The 26,978-nt window shown below is 37.1% G+C and overlaps 1 protein-coding gene and 1 long non-coding RNA gene across 5 annotated transcripts in view; one reads left to right on the top strand and one right to left on the bottom strand.

Annotated features, from left to right (window-relative positions):
* Positions 1-26,978, bottom strand: part of HLTF (helicase like transcription factor) — a 72,343-nt gene that overhangs the window by 18,057 nt on the left and 27,308 nt on the right. The window contains exons 9-17 of one of the 2 annotated variants that reach the window (XM_024131841.3): positions 26,834-26,909; positions 25,434-25,524; positions 23,766-23,845; positions 23,635-23,679; positions 22,494-22,583; positions 9,333-9,430; positions 5,053-5,196; positions 3,298-3,436; positions 2,498-2,633 (exon numbers count right to left, since the gene is read on the bottom strand). In XM_024131841.3, coding sequence (XP_023987609.2) covers positions 2,498-2,633; positions 3,298-3,436; positions 5,053-5,196; positions 9,333-9,430; positions 22,494-22,583; positions 23,635-23,679; positions 23,766-23,845; positions 25,434-25,524; positions 26,834-26,909 — 899 coding nt within the window. The remainder of the gene's footprint in view (positions 1-2,497; positions 2,634-3,297; positions 3,437-5,052; positions 5,197-9,332; positions 9,431-22,493; positions 22,584-23,634; positions 23,680-23,765; positions 23,846-25,433; positions 25,525-26,833; positions 26,910-26,978) is intronic. The other variant, XM_024131842.3, reaches the window with a different exon arrangement.
* LOC112067043 (uncharacterized) overlaps positions 1-26,978 on the top strand; it is a 47,985-nt gene that overhangs the window by 18,193 nt on the left and 2,814 nt on the right. Inside the window, exons 2-4 of one of the 3 annotated variants that reach the window (XR_003679499.2) lie at positions 2,983-3,080; positions 3,631-3,714; positions 22,772-22,899. This is a non-coding gene — a long non-coding RNA (uncharacterized lncRNA). The remainder of the gene's footprint in view (positions 1-2,982; positions 3,081-3,630; positions 3,715-22,771; positions 22,900-26,978) is intronic. The other 2 variants (XR_008617177.1, XR_002893040.3) reach the window with 2 other exon arrangements.

Here is a 26,978-nt window from a genome sequence, read left to right as displayed (position 1 = left end):
GACTCTCAACCACTGCGCCACCAGGGAAGCCCGATACCGATATTTTGAATAATGTTTTAATGTGTTTCAAATGTGAACAACAACAATATGATACAGAAAAGATTTGTTCATTATGAATTTAGAAACACGTATGTTAATATCTACAATGTGCTGGACATTGTTGCATTAAGGAGATCATGTTACCATTAGTTTTCTTATTTTACAATCAGCAAAATAAAAATCAGTGGGAGTAATGGATTCTCCCCAGTTCCCAGAACTACTAAGTAATGGTCTAGGAAGACAAAAAATCCAATATTTTTCTTTTTTTTTCCAATATACTGACTATTAGGTAGAATAACCAATTAAAATTATGTATTTCTTGTATAAATATAAGTTGGTCCTCTTAGAGAATGTCATTAAAATCATACTTTTTTAAATTCTCCAAAGAGCAGCAAACTTGGCTGCAATGTTAACACAGTCCTCAATCATCTCTCTCAGGAGCTATATTTATGCATAACCGAGTAGACACCTACCCTTCTTGTGGGATTTAAGCGTGAGTTTCTGAGGTCTCAATCTTGTCTTCTTTTGTCATAACCTGAAATGTTGTCTGAAGTTGTCTTTTTAATTTACTTTCTCCAAATCTAATCCTCTAACTGCTTGCTTCAGAATTACTCAAGAACCCAGGCAACTAGGCAAGGGGAAAAAAAAAAAAAAAAAGCATGTAGGTTGCAAAGGTGGAAGTAAAATTATCTATATTCGCAGATGAGATGATCTTGTGATAGAAAATTCGAAGTAGTCTACTAAAAAACCATTCGAACTAATAAATGAGCTCCACAAGGTTGCAGAATACTAGATTAATACACAAAAATCAATTATTTCTGCACACTAGCAATGATCTTTCCAAAAGTAATATTAAGGAAAAATTTCTATTTACAGTAGTATCAAAAAGTATAAAATATTTAGTATAAATTTAACCAAAAAAAGCACAGGAATGGAACACAAACTACAAAACATTAGTGACAGAAATTAAAGAAGGTCTGAATAAATGGAAAGACATTGTATGTACACCAGTCACAAGACTAGATATTGTTAGGGTGATAATATTCTCCATATTGGTCTACAGATTCAAAGCAATGCCTATCAAGATCCCAGCTAGCGTCTTTGCAGAAACTGACAAATTAATCCTAAAATTTATACAGAATTGCAAAGGACCCAGAATAGCCAAAACAATCTTGAAAAAGAAGAATGAAATTAGAGGACACACATTTCCCTATTTCAAAATTTAACACAGACCTACAATAATCAGAGTGTGGTACTGGTATAAGAATAGACAGATATTAATGGAATAGAATGAGAGTCACAAAAGAGACTATATTTACAGTCAATTGACTTTGAACAATGGTCTCAAGACATTTCAATGAGGAAAGAATAATCTTTTCAACAAACAGTGCTGGGACAACCAGATATATCCACATGCAAAGGGATTAAATTGGATCCATACTACACACTACATCAGGGGTCCCCAACCCCTGGGCCACGGACCACCTGTCCGTGGCCTGTTAGGAACCAGGCCCCACAGCAGGAGGTGAGTGGCAGGCGAGCTAGCGAAGCTTCATCTGTATTTACAGCCACTCCCCATCACTCGCATTACCGCCTGATCTCCACCTCCTGGCAGATCAGCAGCGGCATATAGATTCTCATCGGAGCACGAACCCTACTGTGAACTGCACCTGCGAGGGGTCTAGGTTGCGTGCTCCTTATGAGAACCTAATACCTGATGATCTGAGGTGGTGCTAGCAGTGATGCTAGCGCTGGGGAGTGGCTGCAAATACAGATTATCATTAGCAGAGAGGTCTGACTGCACAGAGACCATAATAAATCAATTGCCTGCAGACTCATATCAAAACCCTATCAGCGATTAGCAAGTGAAAACAAGCTCAGGGCTTCCACTGATTCTGCATTATGGTGAGTTGTATAATTATTTCATTATATATTACAATGTAATAATAATAGAAATAAAGTGCACAATAGACGTAATCTGCTTGAATCATCCCGAAACCATCCCCCACCCCGCCCCCGTCAGTGGAGAAACTGTCTTCCATGAAACTGGTCCCTGGTGCCAAAATGGCTGGGGACCGCTGCTATACAAGATAAGTTATGAAAATTTAGTGCATATTGGATTCTCTGAGCATATAATGTTTTTCCTGTCACTGCTTAATTTATTAATGGTGGTTTTGAGGGTAAGAGCAACACACAAAGACCATATAGCTCTGCCTTCCTTCACAGTTTTGACTAAAATCAGGGGAAAGGAGGGTTAACCTTTTAGTGGTAGGTAGAAATTTTTATCCCCCCAAACAAGAATCATCAGATTTTTGAGAGTCAAAGACATTAAGCTGTGAACACTTTTTGGAGAGGAAAGCCAACAGTCAGGTTAAAATAGTAATAAAAGTGGCAGCTGCTTCAAGTTGCTAACAATTATTTGTAGCTAATATTAAGCAGTTGTCCTGAAATTACTTACCTAAGTCCTCCTTCATCTCCCATTGTGACAGGACGCTGTATTGTTCTATGCCACCATTCTCTATCAAGAAATGGTTTAAGTTTTAAGAAGGAAAGAAGAGACCACAAGTCCTTTAAAGAATTCTGAATTGGAGTGCCTAAAAAGAACAGAAAACTGTTATAACTCTATAGCCAGAGTACACAATCAAAATATCCACCGGCCCAATCAATGGAGACAACACTTGAAAATGGGCACTTTGTTCTAAGCGCACCCACTAACTATTAAGCTGTGACTATAATCCTTTGTTAAACATATACACAATCTCAAAATACAGTCTGGCTCTGATTTTTAGCTCTCACTTGCCAAACTAACAAGAACAGTTCACAGACCCTGTAAGCTCAACTTTCTCCTTATCAAGAACATTCGCTTATTTGATTTTTAAATCAGCAGCACTAGCAAGAAGAAAAAAACTAATTTGAGTTTATATTCTTGTCCCCATCTTCCAGTACAGGTTCATGAGTAGCGAACAAGCTCCATGATGGGAAGTAGAGAAATCAAGATTCTAACTGGAGGATTAAAGTGTCTAGAGTTCTAAAGTTCAAAAGTAAGTATAGTGACTGTTCCATAAATGAACTATAATTCAAATGTTGCTATGCCATGGGCAGCTATAAAAAAAAGTCAAGATGTTTTATTAAATGATTTCTATAATTGATTTTTGGGAGAGACTTTATATCCACTTGAAGTTTACAAAGTTACCTCATAACTTACTTAACCATACATACTTGGGAATTCGTTTTTTTTAAGGTATATGCTATCATTACCTGTCAATACCCATCTTCTTTCTGCTTCTAAATCAAGTACAGCTTTTGTCTGCTGAGCATTTGGATTTCGTATGGCATGTCCTTCATCCAGGATCACTCTTAGCCACCTTATGCTATGTAGCGGACTATCAGCTTTAGTCTGAAATAAATGTTTCATATGAATTAAAAACACAGGAAAGTAAAATAATACTTTATGTAATTTGATTAAGTAATATGAGTTGTTATTCTTTAATATCATCACTGACTATGTGGTAGGTACTGCTTTAAGCACTACATATATTAAATTATTAAATGTTCACAAGCTTATGAAGTATTATTACTCCTATTTTACAGATGAGAAAATTGAAGCACCAAGGTGTGACGTATGTTGCTCAGAGTACCACAGCTATGAAGTGCAGAGCTAGCATTCAAACCCAGGTAATCTAGCTCTCTGAGGAGACCTTGGTTCAAAACACTGAGCTATTCTTATTCTGCCTCAGATTCAAACATATGATGATATAAAAATTATCAGGAAAAAGAATTATTTGAATATAACATAATTTTTTTTTTTTTTTCCAGTATGCGGGCCTCTCACTGCTGTGGCCTCTCCCGTTGCGGAGCACAGGCTCCAGACGCACAAGCTCGGCGGCCACGGCTCACTGGCCCAGCCGCTCCGCGGCACGTGGGATCTTCCCGGACCGGGGCACGAACCCGCGTCCCCTGCGTCGGCAGGTGGACTCTCAACCACTGCGCCACCAGGGAAGCCCCATAATTACTTTTATGTAAAAGTTAATGTTCTTACCTAAAGACTAAAATTTTTATAGTAAAGTATTTTGGAAAACATTTTAACTTAACAATCGAAATTACAGACAAACAACAATTAGAAATCTAAATGAACGGGGAAACAAATTTCAGATACAAAAAAGCTTATTTTTAAATTGAGATAAACAATTATCAAATCACTATAACAGAAAACAATATTCCAGAATATCAGAAAAAGAATTCATTTGCAAATTGCTATATACACTTAATTACAATTCAGATTTTAAAATTTAAGTGTTCTAAATATAAAATATTCCTAAGTTATTATCTAAAGGAAGTTGAACCTTGTTCTTTTTTTTTTTTTTTTTTTGGAAAATATTAAAAAACAATTTCCCTTGGGGGGACTAGAGAGGCAGAGCTGCAGCATCACCCTCCAAGAGGTGACCCCCAGTGCCAGCCCTCCACACCAGTACAGGAGGGCCAGGCAGCCCCACACCCCAGCAGATGGGGTCCCCGGGCTCAGCTGTTGGGCTGGGAGGACAGCCTGATGCTCAAGTTTCCCTCTGTACAGTATGGTAAATCTGTGCAGATAGTGTGGTAAATGCCACACCTGAAGAAACCTGTGAAACTCCTGATTTAGAGATCCTTAATTTGGGGCTAGAACCCATGGATGGGATTTAGGGCACTCCTACCAGTTCCTGAAATTATATACAAAATTATGTGGATATGTATGCACATGAATGCTTCTGGAAAAAAGGTCTAGAGCAGCACTGTCGAATAGGAATGTCATGCAAGCCACGTATGTCATATTAAATTTTCCAGTAGCCACACTTTAAAAAGTAACAAGATATAGGTAAAATTAATTTTAATAAAATATTTTATTTAAAAAAATTTCATATTTACTTCTTATATATTAAGGGAAGAGTATAAAGCCTGAATTTTAGAACACTTTAGAAACCTGAAGCAATTACTTAAATTCAACTTCCGAAAATCTCTGAGTATCAACATACTTACTCCATAGTCATGAGTTAAAATATTATATGTAGTCAAAACAATATCCTGTTTCGAAAGCAAGGCTGGGTCTCTAACACGATCAGGACCATAATAAACATAAAAATTCAAGTGCACATCTGATTTTATATGTTGTCCAAACTGGTCCTAAAAGAAAATTAGAAATATTTTAATAATAAGTAGGTTAGTGTCAGGTTCAATATGTGTATAAAATGTACTGTCTTGGCAGTAGTGTCACAAATTAAACTACTAAAATTGCATAAAAACAAGTTTCATGCAATCTAAACTAAAACAACAACAATGATAATAACAATACTAGTTATTTTATTGCCAGGGAAACTGACATATATACAATAATAATACATTATATAAATTTTGCCTGTCCCTACCAGTGGGCAGCTGCTTCATTTTTAGAAGGAAAAAGCAACCAAGCTTTTTTAAAACAGTAAGTTTTTTTTAATTTAGTATTTTACAAAAAGGGTCTTTAATGCTTCCATTTAGTGCCTTAATATTATCAAAATTAAACACTGAAAGAACAGTAGGCAATATTTTCATGAATGTAGGTAGATATTTAAGCACAGTATCTACTTTCATTCATTTATTATAGGCCTACTGTTTGCCAGGTATCAACTAGAAAGGTGGTGCAGCTAAAGAGAAAAATAAGACCTGGTCCCTGTCCTTCTTGACAACATGATCAGTTTTAAAAACTTGAGAATTTTTTGTCTGCTTTGGTTTTTTTAACTCAAGAAAACAGTAGATCTGGGAGATTCTGAGCAGGAAAAAAAAAAAAAGATTAGAAAGAGACAGAAGGTACTAAGGAGACACAGCTGGGAAACTATTAGATGAAAAATGATAAAGATGATGAAGACCTATACCAGACTGGCAAAAGTAAGAACAGAATGGAAAGGACTGGTGTGAAAGACAGTGACTGATGGGACTTGAGAACTAATTAAATATGGGAGATGAAGGAAAGGGAGAAGACAAAAGACTCTGATACTTAAAGTAACTACTAGAAGAACTGTGTGATAAAGATACAGAGAAGTTTAAAAAAAGAAGGGAAAGCAGGCATAAAGATGAGAAAGAGATAATGAGTATTATTATTTTAGACATTTAAAATTTTTGGTCACCACAGAATATCTGAATGGAGAAATATACTACAAAAATTTAAATACTGGCCTGTAATGCAGGTGTAGATACAGACTTTAAAGTTATCAGTAGACAGTACATGAAGCTACAGGAATGAATAAGATTTTCTAAGGAGAACAAATACAATGAGAAAACCAGGTTAGGGGAAGAGCCTGCAGAGAGCAATATTTAAAGAGCACAGCTTATGCTTCTATTGGGAGATAAGACATGATGTCTGAGATATGATTTTAAATATTCCAGCAAAGGAAAAAATAAAGCAAATGTGGTAAACTTTTGATTCTTGAATCTAGATGACTAATGTAGATCTCATTACAAATTTTCATAATACAAAAAAAAAAAGCTTTAAGTGAAAAAAAGGCAGACTACATAGGAAGCATGGAAGGAAGACGTAGAGAAAAACAGTGGTCAGAAAATTGGGACAGCAAACAAAATTTTGGGCAGGGGACCAAAGAATATCAAAGTTTCAAGAATGAATACAAGATCAATTTTTTTTTTTTTTTTTTTTGCAGTACACGGGCCTCTCACTGTTGTGGCCTCTCCCGTTGTGGATCACAGGCTCCACATGCGCAGGCTCAGCGGCCATAGCTCACGGGCCTAGCCGCTCTGCGGCATGTGGGATCTTCCTGGACCAGGGCACGAACCCATGTCCCCTGCATCGGCAGGCGGACTCTCAACCACTGTGCCACCAGGGAAGCCCCAAGATCAATTTTTTTAATTTGTAATTTATGTTCATTCCCTCTCTTTACCAAAAAGATTAAAGATTTACAAAATAACACATAACAAAAACTAATAAAAGGGAAACAAAGTCAGGGCAGAGGAAAAGAAAAAGGGAACTCACTGGACATGGCAACAATGAAGTCTTTGAAGGCCTTCAAAAAGAGTTTCTATGGAGGGTGGGAGCAAAAACCAGACTTACTGTGGGCTAAAGAGAGAATGAAATCTGAAACAGTAAAGGCAAAAATACAGAAAAGAGGATAAAACATGAAAGAGTAAAGGTGAAAATGCAGAGAATTTTATCAAGAAATCTGGTGGAAAACGAAAGGAGAACGAGAACAGTAAGAGAAAATTGAATCAACGGGTTACCTTGAAATGAAACAGGAATATTTGTGGAAAGATCAGACTTGACATAAAAGAAAATTAACTCTTTTGGAGAAAGAGCACTATAGTATTGAGTTTCTAGTCACTGTGCAGGGTTGCGTGTGTGTGTGTCTGTGAGAAAGAAATAGGTGTTATTATTTAATTTTCCATTGGGAGGATAAATAATCTGTCTAAATATCCAGAAAAATTATGTAGTGTAAGTGGGATTGGTATCTTCCTCCTTTAACTGGATCCTTTCCCATGTTTGAAGACAAAGAAGGGAAGATAAGGTACTTCTAGCTTGTTTATTACGGTGGGCTTGGAAGAGAGCAGCTTGTCAAGAGATTGCAAAACTCTAATTCTTATCCCTATATGCTCAACCATCACTCATTCCTTTAAAAGTCAGTTTTTCCATAACCTCAGTAGGCATGATTTTGCCAAGGTTTCCTTTCTTAAGTTTATATACTAAACTTTTGGTTTTTTCCAAATATAAAATTATAATGAAATACTAATTACTGATTTTAAAAATACATATCCATGGCCCCAAGCAGTTAAAAAAAATCAGTTCTTTTGTTTATACCTCCATTAATACTTGTAAACCTCACCCTGAAACTGCTATTCAAGTACCCATGTACTGTCTTTCCAGCAATGGACCACACATCAAAAGAAATAGCATAGCATTGTTGGAATAAAAAAAAAAAAAAGAGCAAGAGAACTAAAACTCATCCTGGTCCTAAGAGAAAAAATGACACTAATGAGAAGACAGTGTAATTTAAAAAAATAATAAATACACCAGAAACTTATAATAAAAAGATAAGAGCCAAAGAAGGCAAAGCTACATAAAAGTCAAGAAGATATGAAAGAGGTCACAGAATTTGACAATTAGACAATAACTACTAATTTTTTCCAAGGAAATTTAGAGAACTGGTGGCAGAAGCCAAGTTACAATGAGCTAAGGAGTTAGTAAATAAAAGCATAAAGTGGAAATTAAACCCCAAGAGTTATGACAGTGAATGCAAGAAGAGTAGCAACTTAAAGGTGAGACATAGGGAAAGTATTTAAAAATGTAAAAGATCTGAGTATGTTTCATGAAAGAGCCAGTGGAGAGAGACTGAATAACCAGGAAAGGGGAAAAATAGCAAATAAAATGAAAAGGCAGAAAGAGATGGAATCTAATGTATAGACTAAGGTATCGCTCTTACAAAGAGGAGGACCTCTTCCACCTCTGAGATTAGAGGAGGAAAGGCCAGGAGAGATGCAGATAACCTTGGAGATGGCCAGAATGGAAGTTCACATCCAGTGGTTTTTATGTTCACAATGTTTCCAATAGAGTCATTATTTCATTATAACATGCAGCTTGAAGCTCAAACTGGAAAGGAAATAGAACCAAGCTGCTCCTACACATAACACATAAAGAGGTTCCATTCCAAGGCAATGTTTTAGAACAGAAAAGCAATCTGGAAAAAGAAGGAAAAAAAAAAGACTATTTTCTGGTGGTAGCCTTAAAAGCATAGGCTCTAGAGTCAGAATGTTGGAGACTATATCCCAGCTCCATCAATTATTCGCTGGATGACCTTAGGCAAGTCACTTAATTTCTCTGTGTTTCAATTCGGTCACCTGGAAAATGAGAATAATAGTTGTGAAGATTAAATGAGAAAATCTACGAAAAGAGCTTAGGAACAAACTGAGCACATGGGAGCTCACTAAATGTTATAAGCTGTTACAAAAACAAAAGTTATCATTACTGGTGTTCTTAAAAAAGAGGTTCCAACAGTTCATAAATAAGGTGTGGTCTTAAATTATACACTTTGGGGGACAGAAATGGAAGAGGCAGAAGTACAAGCCAAATCTTATGACAGCAACTGACAATGTTTCTTTCTCTACTATAAATTTTCAAAGAAAAATTACTTCAGTTCATCAAATATAATCCCAATTCACTTAACAATTGCTTCCATTTAAATATAAAGTGCTGACCAAGCATACTTCTTACAATGAAAGACTGTTTTTATAGTGTCAGACAAATATAAATTACATGTTTTTAAAGGGCTGTGAAGACTTACAATCCAGTTGCTTAACACAGAAAGTGGACAGATGATCAGTGTTGTTCTTGGTCTCTCTTCAATATCAGTTTTCTTTGAACTCTCCACTGCAGATGCTCCTGAAAGAAGATACGTACTTCAGCTGTTTTTTTTTTTTTTCTCAAACATACACAAAGTCAACAAAGACATGACAAAAATGTGCCTCTATGAAGAGAAATTAGGAAGAATTAAAATGAAGGACTTCTGTTTCTAGTCATAATGAAGTAACAGGAACTAGGTATTACCCTGCCACTTCCTACAACTAAAAATCCAGATAGTGATTATTCATGGGGGAAGGCAGAGGACTGTGACTGGAAAGGGGCATAAAGAGGAAGTCTGGCATATCTCCTAATACTCGTTACGTTATTCATAGTTATTAAAGTTAACATTTGTGTTAGGCAGCTTTCTGAATTGGTATTATAGTTAATATGGCAGCCAGACTCCCAGATGGGCCCCGATGATATCTACTTCCTGAGTCACAACCTTGTGTAGTCCCTCCCACACTCAAGAGAAATCATAGTTGTCACTTCCGAGATTATAAAAGTTATAAAAGATACAGCTTCTGTCTCAGCTGCTCTCTACCTCTCTCTAGTTGGCTTCCCTCTCTGATCAACCCCTCTGGGGGAAGCCACCTGCCATGTTGTGAGGACACTTAGACACTCTATGGAAGGACACACTACAATTTTATTTTCCATTCCTCTATTAGACAGTACTTAGATTATTTCCAATATTTCACTAAAATAATGTGGTAATGAACACTATCTTTTCCTATCTCCTAGTAGATATCAAGACGGCTCTAGCTCACGTATCTTTGGCTTCATTGTATTTGGCCTACTTGCTCTCCATGGTAATTTACACTTCCATCCACCGTGCATTCCTGTTGCCTATACTTGACACTGTGAGATATTTTCTTTTGGCTGCATCACGCAGCTTGTGGTATCTTAGTTCCCAGATCAGGGTGAACCTGGGCCCTTGGCAGTGAGAGCACAAACTCCTAACCACTGGACCACCAAGGGATTCCCTGAGATTTTTAAATATTTGTAAATATGATGGATGAGACACTATCTCACTGATCCTTTAATGTGCATTTACCCTATGATTCAGTCTGCCTATCTTTTCCTATGTTTATTGGTTATTTGGCTTTTCTTTCCATGGAGTGTACATTTATATTCTTAGTGTCTATTCCCCTATTGGGCTTTTTTCTTTTTTTATTTTGTGAAAAATCTTTATTGGAGTATAATTGCTTTACAATGGTGTGTTAATTTCTGCTTTATAACAAAGTGAATCAGCTATACGTATACATATATCCTGATATCTCCTTGCTCTTGTGTCTCCCTCCCACCCTCCCTATCCCACCCCTCTAGGTGGTCACAAAGCACCGAGCTGATCTCCCTGTGCCATGCGGCTGCTTCCCACTAGCTATCTATTTTACATTCGGTAGTATATATTAGTGCACGCCACTCTCTCACTTTGTCCCAGCTTACCCTTTCCCCTCCCGGTGTCCTCAAGTCCATTCTCTACATCTGTTTCATTATTCCCCTCCTGCCCCTAGGTTCTTCATAACCATTTTTTTAATATTCCATATATATGTGTTAGCATACGGTATTTGTTTTCCTCTTTCTGACTTACTTCACTCTGTATGACAGACTCTAGGTCCATCCACCTCACTACAAATAACTCAATTTCGTTTCCTTCTCTGGCTGAGCACACCCTCTCCAGCATTTTTTGTTTACAGATTTTTTGATGATGGCCATTCTGACTGGTGTGAGGTGATACCTCACTGTAGTTTTGATTTGCATTTCTTTAATGATTAGTGATGTTGAGCATTCTTTCATGAGTTTGTTGGCTGTCTGTATATCTTCTTTGGAGAAATGTCTATTTAGGTCTTCTGCCCATTTTTGGATTGGGTTGTTTGCTTTTTGATATTGAGCTGCATGAGCTGCTTATAAATTTTGGAGCTTAGTCCTTTGTCAGTTGCTTCATGTGCAACTGACAAAGGACTAATTATTTTCTCCCATTCTGAGGATTGTCTTTTCATCTTGTTTATGGTTTCCTTTGCTGTGCAAAAGATTTTAAGTTTCATTAGGTCCCACTTGTTTCTTCTTTTTTAAATTTCCATTTCCCTAGGTGGTGGGTCAAAAAGAATCTTGCTGTGATGTATGTCATACAGTGTTCTTCTGCCTATGTTTTCCTCTAAGAGTTTTATAGTGTCTGCCCTTATGTTTAGGTCTTTAATCCATTTTGAGTTTATTTTGTGTATGGTGTTAGGGAGTGTTGATTTCATTGTTTTCCATGTAGCTGTCCAGTTTTCCAGCAACACTTATTGAAGAGGCTGTCTTTTTTCCATTGTATATTCTTGACTCATCATCAAAAATAAGGTGACCATATATGCGTGGGTTTAACTCTAGGCTTTCTATCCTGTTCCACTGATCTATATTTCTGTTTTTGTGCCAGTACCATACTGTCTTGATTACTGTATTTTTGTAGTATACTCTGAAGTCAGAGAGCCTGATTCCTCCAGCTCTATTTTTCTTCCTCAAGATTGCTTTGGCTATTTGGGGTCTTTTGTGTTTCCATACAAATTGTGAAATTTTTTGCCTAGTTCTGTGAAAAATGCCATTGGTAGTCTGATAGGGATTCCACTGAATCTGTAGGTTGCTTTGGGTAGTAGAGTCATTTTCACAGTGTTGATTTTTCCAATCCAAGAACATGGTATATCTCTCCATCTGTTTGTATCATCTTTAATTTCCTTCATCAGTGTCTTATAGTTTTCTCCATATAGGTGTTTTGTCTCCTTAGATAGGTTATTCCTAGGTATTTTATTCTTTTTGTTGCAATGGTAAACGGGAGTGTTTCCTTAATTTCTCTTTCAGATTTTTCATCATTGGTGTATAGGAATGCAAGAGATTTCTGTGCATTTATTTTGTATCCTCCTATTTACCAAATTCATTGATTAGCTCTAGTAGTTTTCTGGTAGTGTCTTTAGGATTCTCTATGTATAGTATCATGTCATCTGCAAACAGTGACAGCTTTACTTCTTTTCTGATTTGCATTCCTTTTATTTCTTTTTCTCCTCTGATTGCTGTGGCTAAAACTTCCAAATCTGTGTTGAATAATAGTGGTGAGAGTGGGCAACGTTGTCTTCTTCCTGATCTTAGTGGAAATGGTGTCAGTTATTCACCATTGAGAATGATGTTGACTGTCGGTTTGTCATATATGGGCTTTATTATGTTGAGATAAGTCCCCTCTATGCCTACATTCTGGAGGATTTTTATCATAAATGGGTGTTGAATTTTGTCAAAAGCTTTTTCTGCATCTATTGAGATGATCATAAGGTTCTTCTCCTTCACTTTGTTAACATAGGTAGCACATTGATTGATTTGCGTATATTGAAGAATCCTTGCATTCCTGGAATAAACCCCACTTGATCATGGTGTATGATCCTTTTAACGTGCTGTTGGATTCGGTTTGCTAGTATTTTGTTGAGGATTTTGCCTGTATGTTCATCAGTGATATTGGCCTGTAGTTTTCTTTCTTTGTGACATTTTTGTCTGGTTTTGGTATCAGGGTGATGATGGTGGTCTCGGTGAATGACTTAGGGAGTGTTCCTCCCTCTGCTATATTTTGGAAGAGTTTGAGAAGGACAGGTGTTAGCTCTTCTCTAAATGTTTGATAGAATTCGTCTGTGAAGCCATCTGGTCCTGCGCTTTTGTTTGCTGGAAGATTTTTAATAGTCTCAATTTCAGTGCTTGTGACTGGTCTGTTTATATTTTCTATTTCTTCAGTCTTGGAAGGTTGTGCTTTTCTAAGAATGTGTCCATTTCTTCCAGGCTGTCCATTTTATTCACATATAGTTGCTTGTAGTAATCTCTCATGATCCTTTGTATTTCTGCAGTGTCAGTTGTTACTTCTGCTTTTTCATTTCTAATTCTATTGATTTGAGTCTTCTCCCTTTTTGTCTTGATGAACCTGGCTAATAGTTTATCAATTGTGTTTATCTTCTCAAAGAACCAGCTTTTAATTTTATTGACCTTTCCTATTGTTTTGTTTCTTTTCCATTTACTTCTGACCTGATCTTTATGATTTCTTTCCTTCTGCTAACTTTGGGGTTTTTTGTTCTTCTTTCTCTAATTACTTTAGGTGTAAGCTTAGGTTGTTTCTTTGAGATGTTCCTTGTTTCTTGAGGTAGGATTGTATTGCTATAAACTTCCCTCTTAGAACTGCATTTGCTGCATCCCATACGTTTTGGGTCATCATGTTTTCATTGTCATTTGTCTCTAGGTATTTTTTTTATTTCCTCTTTGATTTCTTCAGTGATCTCTTCGTTAGTAAGTAGTGTACTGTTTAGCCTCCATGTGTTTGTATTTTTTACAGATTCTTTCCTGTAATTGATATCTAGTCTCATAGCATTGTGTCTGGAAAAGATACTTGATACGATTTCAATTTTCTTAAATTTACCAAGGCTTAATTTGTGACCCAAGATATGATCTATCCTGGAGAATGTTCCATGAGCACTTAAGAAGAAAGTGTACTCTGTTGTTTTTGGATGGTACGTCCTATAAATACCAATTAAGTCCATCTTCTTTAATGTGTCCTTTAATGCTTGTGTTTCCTTATTTATTTTCATTTTGGATGATCTGTCCATTGGTGAAAATGGGGTGTTAAAAGTCCCCTACTATGATTGTGTTACTGTCGATTTCCCCTTTTATGGCTGTTAGCATTTGCCTTATGTATTGAGGTGCTCCTATACTTTTTGATTTCCATTTGCATGGAATATCTTTTCCCATCCCCTCACTTTCAGTCTGTATGTGTCCCTAGGTCTGAAGTGGGTCTCCTGTAGACAGCATATGTATGGGTCATGTTTTTGTAACCATTCAGCCAGTCTATGTCTTTTGGTTGGAGCATTAATCCATTTACTTTTAAGGTAATTATTGATATGCATGTTCCTATTACCATTTTCTTAATTGTTTTGGGTTCGTTATCATAGGTCTTTGCCTTCTCTTGTGTTTCCTGCCTAGAGAAGTTCCTTTAGCATTTGCTGTAAAGCTGGTTTGGTGGTGCTGAATTTTCTTAGCTTTTGCTTGTCTGTAAAGTTTTTAATATCTCTGTCAAATCTGAATCAGATCCTTGCTAGGTAGAGTAATCTTGGTTGTAGGTTTTTCCCTTTCATCACTTTAAGTATGTCCTGCCACTCCCTTCTGGCTTGCACAGTTTGTGCTGAAAGATCAGCTGTTAACCTTATGGGGATTCCCTTGTGTGTTATTTGTTGTTTTTCCCTTGCTGCTTTTAATATTTTTTCTTTGTATTTAATTTTTGATAGTTTGATTAATATGTGTCTTGGCATGATAATTTGATTAATATGTATCTTGGCATGTTTCTCCTTGGATTTATCCTGTATGGGACTTTCTGCATTTCCTGGACTGGATTGACTAGTTCCTTCCCATATTAGTGAAGTTTTCAACTATAATCTCTTCAAGTATTTTCTCAGTTCCTTTCTTTTTCTCTTCTTCTTCTGGATCCCTATAATTCAAATGTTGGTTCATTTAATCTAGTCCCTGAGGTCTATGAGACTGTCCTCAGTTCTTTTTTCTTTATTCTGCTCTGTGGTAGTTATTTCCACTATTTTATCTTCCAGGTCACTTATCCGTTCTTCTGCCTCAGTTATTCTGCTACTGATTCCTTCCACAGAATTTTTAATTTCATTTATTGTGTTGTTCATCATTGTTTGTTTGCTCTTTAATTCTTTTAGGTCCTTGTTAAACGTTTCTTGTATTTTCTCCATACTAGTTCCAAGATTTTGGATCATCTTTACTATCATTACTCTGAATTCTTTTTCAGGTAGACTGCCTACTTCCTCTTCATTTGTTAGGTCTGGTGGGTTTCTGCCTTGCTCTTTCATCTGCTGTGTGTTCTCTGTCTTCTCATTTTCCTTAATTACTGTGTTTGGAGTCTGCTTTTCGCAGGCTGCAGGTTTGTAGTTCCCATTGTTTTTGGTGTCTGCCCCCAGTGGGTAAGGTTGGTTCACTGGGTTGTGTAGGCTTTCTGGTGGAGGGGACTGGTGCCTGTGTTCTGGTGGATGAGGGTGGATCTTGTCTTTCTGGTGGGCAGGACCGCATCTGGTGGTGTGTTTTGGGGTGTCTGTGACCTTATGATTTTGGACAGCCTCTCTGCTAACGGGTGGGGTTGTGTTCCTGTCTTGCTAGTTGTTTGGCATGGGGTGTCCAGCACTGTAGCTTGCTGGTTGTTGAGTGGAGCTGGGTCTTAGCTTTGAGATGGAGATCTCTGGGAGAGCTTTCACCGTTTAATATTACGTGGAGCCAGGAGGTCTCTGGTGGACCAATGTCCTGAACTCGGCTCTCTCTCCTCAGAGGCACAAGCCTGACACCTGGCCAGAGCACCAAGACCCTGTCAGCCACATGGCTCAGAAGCAAAGGGGGAAAAAAAGATGAAAGAAAGAAAAAAATAATATAAAATAAAGTTATTAAAATAAAAAATAATTATTAAAAATATAAACAAATAAATAAAAACAAAAGAAACAAACAAAAAACAGACAGACAGAACCCTAGGACAAATGGTAAAAGCAAAGCTATACAGACAAAATCACACAAAGAGGCATACGCATACACACTCACAAAAAAAGAAAAAGGAAAAACATATATATATCGTTGCTCCCGAAGTCCACCTCCTCAATTTTGGGATGATACTTTGTCTATTCAGGCATTTCACAGAGGCAGGGTACATCAAGTTGACTGTGGAGATTTAATCCGTTGCTCCTGAGGCTGCTGGGAGAGATTTCCCTTTCTCTTCTTTGTTTGCACAGCTCCCAGGGTTCAGCTTTGGATTTTGACCCGCCTCTGCGTGTAGGTCTCCTTAGGGCGTCTGTTCTACACTCAGACAGGATGGGGTTAAAGGAGCAGCTGATTAGGGGGCTCTGGCTCACTCAGGCAGGGGGGAGGGAGGGGTATGGAATGCGGGGCGAGCCTGTGGCAGCAGAGGCCAGCATGACGTTGCAACAGCCTGAGGTGCACCGTGTGTTCTCCCGGGGAAGTTGTCCCTGGATCCCGGGACCCTGGCAGTGGCGGGCTGCACAGGCTCCCAGGAGGGGAGGTGTGGAGAGTGACCTGTGCTTGCACACAGGCTTCTTGGTGGCTGCAGCAGCAGCCTTAGCGTTTCCTGCCCGTCTCTGGTGTCCATGCTGATAGCTGCGGCTAGCAACCATCTCTGGAGCTCATTTAAGTAGTGCTCTGAATCGCCTCTCCTCGCACACCCCGAAACAATGGTCTCTTGCCTCTTAGGCAGGTCCAGACTTTTTCCTTGACTCCCTCCTGGCTAGCTGTGGTGCACAAGCCCCCTTCAGGCTGTGTTCACGCCGCCAAACCCAGTCCTCTCCCTGGGATCTGACCTGCGAAGCCAGAACCTCAACTCTCAGCCCCCACCCATCCCAGCGGGTGACAGACAAGCCTCTCGGGCTGGTGAGTGCTGGTCGGCACCGATCCTCTGTGTGGCAATCTCTCCACTTTGCCCTCTGCACCCATTGCTGTGCTCTCCTCCATGGCTCTGAAGCTTCCCCTCTGCCCACCCCATCTCCACCTGCAAAGGGGCTTCCTAGTGTGTGGAAACTTTTCCTCCTTTACAGCTCCCTCCCCGAGGTGCAGGTCCCTTCCCTATTCTTTTGTCTCTGTTTTTTCTTTTTTCTTTTGCTGTACCCAGGTACCTGGGGAGTCTCTTGACTTTTGGAAAGTCTGAGGTCTTCTGCCAGCGTTCAGTAGGTGTTCTGTAGTTGTTGTTCTACATGTAGATATATTTCTGATATATTTGTGGGGAGGAAGGCGATCTCCACGTGTTACTCCTCCACCATCTTGAAGGTCTCCTGGGTTGTCATTTTCTAGTTGATTTGTAAAGGGTTCTTTACATATTCTAGATACTAATCCTTTGTAAGTTACACTTGTCATAAATTTTTCTTAAGCCTTATCATTCTTCACTTTGTTTATGGTGCCTTTTGATGCACAGAAATTTTAAATGCAGCATAATTTAATCAATCTTTTCCTTATGACTTTTTATATCTTAATTTTAAGAAATCACTATCTACCACAAGATATCTCCACTCACTGATTTTTGTTTCTATTCTGCTTCTCTTCCAGAAATATGGTTTTTTGGTTCTATCATAGCTATGATTTTTCAAGTTACTGTCTTGTATTACAGCTATGTGTCTGCAAAAGAAGGGGACTTTTCTGACTTCATTCTATCTCAGTTGAAAATTCCACATTTCCTTTTTCTTTTACGTATATATGTATATACATATATGTGTGTGTGTGTATATATATATAAATATATATATATAAATTTTTTTTTTTTTTTGGCCACACCACCCAGCATGCAGAACTTCCCTGACCAGGGATCGAACCCATACCCCCTACATTGGAAGTGCAGAGTCTTAACCACTGGACCACCAGAGAAGTCCCACATTTCTTAAAATTTCTAAAGTTAGGGTCAATAGTAATCTAAAACCTATTTTTTCTATTCCTAATTGTCTGATTTTTATACCAAAGTTAACTCTTTCTCATCATTTTTTGTTAGCTCAAATATCACCTTCTTAAACAGGCACCTTCAGTCAATCTTTATTTCACTATCCTCCTTTATTTTCTTCACAGCACTTCCTAATTAAAATTATACTTTAAATATTTAGGTGCTCCTATGTTGGGTGCATATACATTTACAGTTATTTTACCTTCTTCTTGGATTGATTCCTTAATCATTAGGTAATATTCTTCTTTGTCTCTTGTAACAATCTTTATTTTAAAGTCTATTTTGTCTGATATAAATATTGCTACTTGGGCTTTTGATTTCTATTAGCATGGAATACCTTTTCCCATCCCCTAATTTTCAGAATGTGTCCCTATATCTGAAGTGAGTCTCTTGTAGACAGCATATACATGGGTCTTGTTTTTGTACCCATTCAGCCACTCTATGAGTTTTGATTGCAACATTTAGTCCATTTACATTTAAGGTAATTATTGATATCTTCTTATTGCCGTTTTGTTAATTGTTTTGGATTTCTTTTTGTAGGTATTTATTCCCCTTTCTCCTTTTGTTTTCTTGTTACGTGATGACTACCTTTAGTGTTATGTTTGCACTCCTTTTTCTTTTTTGTGTGTGTATCTTTTACAGATTTTTGGTTTGCGGTTACCATGAGGTTTTGTATAGCAGTCTATATATATACGTTGATGTTTTAAGCTGCTGACCTCTTAATTTCAAATGCATTTTAAAAATCCCCTCATGATGACTGTTTTTGAGATCGTATTTTACACCTGTTTTGTGTATCCCTTAACAGCTTATCATGGAGATAGATGATTTTACTACTTTTGTCTTTTAACCTCTACTAGCTCTGCATGAGGATAATTCCTGCCTTTACTGTATGTTTGCTTTACTGGTGAGCTTTTTCATTTCGTAATTTTCTTGTTTCTAGTTGTGGCATTTCCTTTTCTGCCTAGAAAAGTTCTTTTAACAATTGTTGTAAAGCTAATTTGGTGGTGCTGAACTCTTTCAACTTTTGCTTGTCTGTAAAGCTTCTGATTTCTCCCATCAAATCTAAAGAAGACTCTTGCTGGGTAGAGTATTCTTGGTTATAGACTGTTCCCTTTCATCACTTTAAATATATCATGCCATTCCCTTCTGGCCTGCAGAGTTTCTGCTGAACAATAAGCTGATAGGGACTTCCCTGGTGGCACAGTGGTTAAGAATCTGCCTGCCAATGCAGGGGACACGGGTTCCAGCCCTGGTCTGGGAAGATCCCACATGCCGCGGAGCAACTAAGCCCGTGCACCACAACTACTGGGCCTGCGCTCTAGAGCCCAAGAGCCACAACTACTGAGCCCGAGTGCCACAACTACTGAAGCACGTGCACCTAGAGCCCATGCTCCGCAACGAGAAGCCACTGCAATGAGAAGCCCATGCACCGCAACGAAGAGTAGCCACTGCTCACCGCAACTACAGAAAGCCTGTGCACAGAAACGAAGACCCAACACAGCCATAAATAAATAAATAAATTTATTTATTTTTTAAAAATCAGCTGATAGCCTTAAGGGAGTTCCCTTGTATGTTTTCTTTGGTTTGTTTTTTTGTTTTATTTTTGGCTGCATTGGGTCTTCATTGCTGCTCACAGCTTTCTCTAGTTGCAGCGAGCGGGGGCTACTCTTCATTGCAGTGCGTGGGCTTCTCTTATTGCAGAGCATGGGCTCTAGGCACGTGGGCTTAAGTAGTTTCGGCACTCGGGCCCTATAGCGCGTGGGCTTCAGTAGTTGCGGTGCATGGGCTCAGTAGCTGCGGTGCGTGGGCTCTAGAGTGCCCTGGCTTCAGCAGTTATGGTGCGCGGGCTCTAGAGCGCAGGCTTAGTAGTTGTGGCGCAGGGGCTTACGTGATCTGCAGCACGTGGGATCTTCCTAGACCAGGGATCGAACCCGTGTCTCCTGCATTGGCAGGTGGTCCTGACCACTGTGCCACCAGGCAAGTCCCTCCTTGTATGTTATTTGTTGCTTTTCCCTTGCTACATTTAATATTCTCTCTTTACCTTTAATTTTTGACATTTTAATTACAATGTGTCTTGGCAAGTCCCTCTTTGGATTCATCCTGTATGAGACTCTCTGTGCTTCCTCAATTTGGGTGACTGTTTCCTTTCCCAGGTTAGGGAAGTTTTCAGCTATTACATCCCAGGCCTTTTCTCTCTCTCATCTCCTTCTGGGACCCCTATAATGTGAATATTAGTGTGCTTGGTGTTTTCCCAGAGGTCTCTTAAAGAGTCCTCATTTCTTTTCATTTTTTCTTGTTTTCTGTTCAGCAGCAGTGATTTTCACAGAGCTGGAGGAATCATGCTCTCTGACTTCAGACTATACCACAAAGCTACAGTAATCAAAAAGTATAGTACTGGCACAAAAACATACACATAGATCAATGGAACAGGATAGAAAGCCCAGAAATAAACCCATACACTTATGATCAATTAATCTACAATTTAAAAAAGGCAAGAATATACAATGGAGAAAAGACAGTCTCTTCAATAAGTGGTGCTGGGAAAACTGGACAGCTACATGTTCAAGAATGAAAAAGTGAAACATTCTCTAACACCAAATACAAAAATAAACTCAAAATAGACTGAAGACTTAAATATAAGACTAGATACTATGAAACTCCTAGAGGAAAACAGGCATAACACTCTTTGACATAAATCACAGCAGTGTTTTTTGGATCCATCTCCTAAAGTAAAGGAAATAAAAGCAAAAATATACAAATGGAACCTAATTAAACTTAAAAGCTTTTGCACAGCAAAGGAAATCATCAACAAAACAAAAAGACAGCCTACTAAATGGGAGAATATATTTGCAAATGATATGACTGATAATGGACTAATATCCAACATACATAAACAGCTCATACAACTCAATATCAAAAACACAAACAACTTGATTAAAAAATGGGCAGAAGACCTGAATAGACATTTTTCCGAAAAGGAAATGTAGATGGCCACAGGCACATGAAAACAAGCTCAACATCGCTAATCATCAGGGAAATGCAAATCAAAACCACGAGATAGCACCTCACACTTGTCAGACTGGCTATCATCAAAAAGAACACAAACAACAAATGTTGGTGAGGATGTAGAGAAAAGAAAATTGGTGCAGCCACTGTGGAAAACAGTATGGAAGTTTCTCAAAAAACTAAAAATAGAACTACCATATGACCCAGCAATTCCACTGTTGGGTATACATCCAGAAAAGATAAAAATACTAATTCTAAAAAATACATGCAGCCCCAATGTTCACAGCAGCATTCTTTACAATTGCCAAGATATGGAAGCAACCTAAGTGTCTATCAGCAGATGAAATGGATAAAGAAGATGTAGCATATACATACAATGGAATATTATCTGTTAAAAAGAATGAAATTTTGGGAATTCCCTGGCGGTCCAGTGGTTAGGACTTAGCGCTTTCACTGCTGTGGCCCGGGTTCAATCCCTGATTGGGGAACTATGATCCCACAAGCCACGTGGTGTGGCCAAAAAAATTTTTTTTAAATAAATAAAACAACTGTTTTCAAAAAAAAAAAAAAAGAACAAAATTTTGCCATTTGCAGCATCATGAATGGACTTGGAAGGCATTAGGCTAAGTGAAATAAGTCAGACAGAGAAGACAAATACTGTATGTGATATCACTTATATGTGGAATCTAAAAAATACAACAAACTAGTGAATATAAAAAACAAGAAGCAAACTCACAGATGTAGAGAATTAGTGGTTACCAGTGGGGAGAAGGAATAGGGAAGGGGCAGTGTAGGAGTAGGGGAGTAAGAGGAACAAACTATTAGGTATAAGATAAGCTACAAGGATATACTGTACAACATGAGGAATATAGCCAACATTTTATAATAACTGTAAGTGGAGTATTACCTTTAAAAATTGTGAATCACTATATTGTACACCTGTAACAGGTAATATTATACAGCAACTATACTTCAATTAAAATTTTTTTAAAAATTTTAATTATGTGTTTACTTGTTTATTTTATATTCCCCCCCATCATTAGACTTAAGCTCTGTGAAAATAGACTTTTGTCTGCTGTATCTCCAACACGTAAAACAGAGGATACTAAGGTGCAGCGATATAATAACTTGTCCCAGATCCCCTTAACCACAGTACAATCTCTTTCCATTTCAAATACTCAGACTCTTAAGCAGTGTCATTTCCCTATGAATTACAAAATATAAAGTAATAATAAAGATCACTTACATTTTTAATTGAAAAGCATATTCTTCTCATACCAAAAATTAAATCTTTATAATAATTCTAATTAATCCAAATTAAATTAAGTTTTAAAGCAGCCATAAATTGCTCTGTGCCTTTATTAGAAAAAAATATCTAGGCTACTCAGATGAGTTATGGACCTATTCCCATCATATTTTTTGACCTAACTAAAACAAACAGAATAGGAAAATAATCAAAGTGCACTTTTAAAAATGAGATTGTCTTTTTTCTTTTCTCTACTTAACTTCTTGTAATATGGTTTTATAACTTTTGTCATTAAAAATTTTTTTCTTTGAAAAACAGAAAAAAACAAACCAAACAAAAGGTAAAAACCCAGCAGATTTACTTACTCTTTTTCAACATTTTCTTTTTGGTTGCAGGGGTAGATGAAGTAAGTGCACATGCAAACTCTGCATCTTCTTTAACCTTAGATGATCCTGCTGAAGTGAAAACCACAGAATCATTCAGATATTTGAAAACTCATTCTCTCCTGTACTTAAGTACAGGTCCTTTCTAAGGATAGGACATATAATACCACTTCCACACTTTCTTAAGAGCTTATATTATTAAATAAAAATAAAATAATTTCTAGTAACCAAAATTGCCTCTTTTGACACTATCTTTCCAGCTCAAAGAAGAAATGTAGTCATTCATGATTCATTGTTGCTTCTCTTGAGGAAAGATGTGAAAGTAGAAGCGGCCATATGCAAAGTGATTCAGCTCCCAGGTGGAAGGAGAATCTTTTCAATGAAACAGGTGTTTAACTTTTAATGAAGCTGCTGCCAAATTTTCAGATCAGTCAATGATGATGAGTTATTTTCCAAATGCAATACAATTTAACTTATTAGGAATACAACACGATCAGATTAAGAGGAAAACAAAGTAAACTGTATGTTTTAAAGATAAAGGAAAAAGTAAAGATACTCACTGAATATTTGTACATCTGTATAATGCTAAGTAACAGTAATAGTAGTACTATATTGACAAGGCAGTCTCAGCCTACTTTTGTAACTACAATTTATACATATGCAAAAAAAGTTTTATTGAAGTCATTTTATTAGTAGAAAGTACTTTGTTTTGTCTAAAGCTGGTTTAAATATATTCTCTTAAATTTTAATTTGAAACTGTTCTTTCAATTTGCTTCATTCATTTGACACCCTTGATAAGCATAAATAGTTCAAATGTAAAAACAGTCACGTTTACAACCTATTACTAAAGAATTCCAAGCCAGACAGATATAAATCAGTGAGGTTTTACTTTAATAATCTTTAAATATAGATTAGGGATACTGAGAAAGGGACTTCCCTGGTGGCGCAGTGGTTAAGACTCCATGCTCCCAAAGCAGGGGGCCCGGGTTCCATCCCTGCTTAAGGAACTACATCCCACATGCATGCCGCAACTAAGGAGCCCTCCTGCCACAACTAAGACCCAGCACAACCAAATAAATACATAAATATTTTTTTTAAAAAGGGGATATTGAGATATACATACCTTTTTCTCTGATTTTAGTCTCTGACTGTGTATTTTTCAGTTTGCCTAAAAGCAAAACCAAATATAACGTTGGTCACACTAGGAAATTAAAACATAGGACACATTATCAAATCAAACTCATTTCCTATTACCTTTCAATTTCTGTGGCAATTCATTTGTTTCAGTTTCCTCTGAATCGCTGCTTTCAGTGTACTGTACTGCAGTTTTTCTCCTAAAATTAAGTATACACAAATTTTTTATCAATCCAAAACAAAAGGGGATATAAAAACTTATATTTAATAAATGTACTATAAATGCTTTTTGTCTTGCCCCGGTTTATTTTTTGAAAAAATATCAAGGGAAAAATTTTTTTATTTGACAAATGAAAGTCAAATTTGCTGAAAGCATTTTGCTTTCGTAGCCAGAAGCACTCACTATACAAAATGCAGTATCACTATTATTAAAATAAATTTGAGAAAGTAAACCATTCTAAGATAGTAATCCCTTCAACACTTTGTTCAGTATTTGGTAATTCAATTCAAACACTTATATTAAAACTAGAACAAAAAAGAAGTGACTCTGATTATCAAAGATAACCCTCCAATATAATGAAATAGGCAGCTAAGAGGCAAAAATGTAATTCTCTCACAATGAAAATTTTTATAAATTCTGTGTAGAAATAGTACAATATGGTGGTTAAGTGCCTAAGAACAATGGACTCTGGAGAGAGACTGCTTAGATTCAAATGTCCATTCCACCATTTATTTGCTATGTGACTTTAGGCAAGTCACCTAATATTCTTCTAAGCTTCAGTTTCCTCACTTGGAAAACAGGGATAAAGATACAATCCACTTTGTAGGATAAAATGTGTTACCACATGCAAAGCCTCTAAATTAGTGCCTGTTGCACAGTAAGTATATATGTATTAGTTATAGTATGTGTGTTGGTGGTTGTTTTTTCCCATGTCATCATTATTTCCACACCCTTTAATCTGATCTGGGCTACCTAACAGTGCCCTGTTACCAACACTCATGGTCAGTTCAGAGTTAGAAGATTTGATATCTAGATGAGAGGGAAACTGATGAGTCCTGGTTTTGTGCTCAGTTCAGACAGGTACTAAAGATAGACAATTAACAAAGCCCCAGTTTTGAAATCTCTATTGGTGGAATAGCTAAGAGGGACTCAGATTTGAGGTCATGCCTGCAGATATTGATGGTGGACAATAAAACACAAAAGCCAAGTATTTAGATCTACCTCAGAGAGTAAATAAAATTTATAAAGTTAACAGATTCAAATGGAGAGCAGAGGGGCATTATGTGTTTTATTCAAATTCTCCCTCCAGTCTACATTAATATAATACTCTCCATGAATAACTTTATCATGCCTTATTTCCACTAAAGGTAAAGTGAGAAAGAACTCAGACGAGCAAAGAATGCTTTTGTCAAACCATCCAATAAATATACATCAGTTCTCAACTCCTCAAATTCATAAAGAAAATTCTTCTAAAGTCTTAACAAAAACAAAAAACCCAAGAGCTAGATCTCAGTTCCTATGTGAAAGAAATAGGAAAATAGTAGAAAGACAAGTGATTATTAAAAATTACCAATTCACCTCTTTTATATATTAATATTATTTTTTTCACCTCTAAAATGAGAACGGTCTACCTGCCTAAGTCACAGTGACTTTAGCAGTTTCAAATTAAAGAATGTATTTGAAAGAACTTTGCAACTGAGATAATGGTCATAGCTCTCTCCCATATGTAAGAAAACGGAGAAAGAGTTTAAACAAATTACATAAAATTAAACCATAATAGAGTTTACCTTTTGGGGCGGGAGCTAGAGAATTCTGACTTGGGATATTTATTCTTTCCCTTGACATCTGAAATACTGGGTTCTCCACTACATCTAGATCCTTCCATTTCAAAAAAAAGGACAAATATACAAAGTATTAGTAAATTGTCTCAGACTAGCAGTATCCTTCTTAAAACCCTGGTTTTCCAACTCAATAGCTCAACTTTCTTAATATCTTCATTCCTATTCTTTCAATCAGCCAGCTGTACTCTCTACAGTTTCCTAATCTAGTATTTTCTCACTGAAAAGTACCTTCCATTTTTTTGTGCCCAGTCTTTCCCCTGTAGTCATCTAGCCAATCCCTACACTGGCTGAATTTCCTGCTATACCAAGGCAGCTAAGAGCTGCTGGAAAAAAAAATGAACAATAAACAGGTGGTATTAGGGTTAGGGTCACCTTGTATCACTTAGCAACTCTTTTACCTATCACACATCCTCCGTACCCACTCACCTGGATGATCTATACTACACTGGATCCTCTGCCTAGATTTTAAACTCCTTTTACTCCCAGATGACCTACTTCACTTTACAAAGAAAATCAGATGTCATTTTCTATAAATTATCAATTTTCCTACCTTTTTATTCCCTCAATTATCTATATATTTTTCCTCAACCTTACTTCCTTTCCTTCTAATGCTAACTCATGTACCTATTTTCTTGATCTCATTTCCTCCCACAGGCCACCAAATTATTCTCTCCATTGTATACAAAATCTTTTCCTATCCATGGATTTCCTTCTTAAACCACGCCCCCCAAAAGCCCTCAATTCTGCCTCTCTCTCCAACTATTTTTCTATCTGAAACACAGCAAAAGTCATAACAGCACACAGTTGTTATTAACAATTCTTCATCTACTAGTCTTATTTTAAAATATTTTCAGTCTTGCTCTGTTCTAAGCAATCTTGAGAAATTAATTTTATGAAAGTCACTGACTGCTAAATCCAGCCACGTAACTGTTAAATCCATAGATCCCTTCTCATTTCTCCTCTGCCTAATTTGGCTCTAACCTATCTTTCTATTTTTATCTGCTGTTTATTCATGCATATTCTGCTGTTATTCATTTACATTATAAATACCATAAACTACTCTGAGGACCCAGAGCAATATACTCTGTGTTTTGTCTTGCTTTTAACCACCCTTTCATGGGTTTTTTTTCCTCAACCAAAAATACTTTTCCTCCTCTAACGTGCTACCAAGCCAATTCCATCATCGCATCGCTTCCTTGATGAAATTTTTCCTACCAGTCCTCATGAGATTCTTTAGAAAAAGAGATCTGAAATTTTTGTATAGTACTAAGCCAAAGCTGGAATTACATCATTAAATTGGAAAAATCTAAATCAAACATGGGATCATGTTCAAAATTAAAGTTTACCTTTGATTAGTCCATCTGCCTTTTCACTGGTATTGTTCCCTCCAAGTTTCATAGATTCATCGTAAACATTACATTCCTGGATGAAAAGGCATATTTCTTACATAGTACTGCTGTCAGTTTTAAGTAAACTTAAAAATGCATCCTA

This window comes from Physeter macrocephalus, chromosome 1, assembly GCF_002837175.3.
Source record: "Physeter macrocephalus isolate SW-GA chromosome 1, ASM283717v5, whole genome shotgun sequence".
Lineage (NCBI taxonomy): Eukaryota > Metazoa > Chordata > Mammalia > Artiodactyla > Physeteridae > Physeter > Physeter macrocephalus.
Note: the sequence above shows the minus strand (reverse complement) of the source record. Positions and strands in the feature narration are given on the sequence as shown.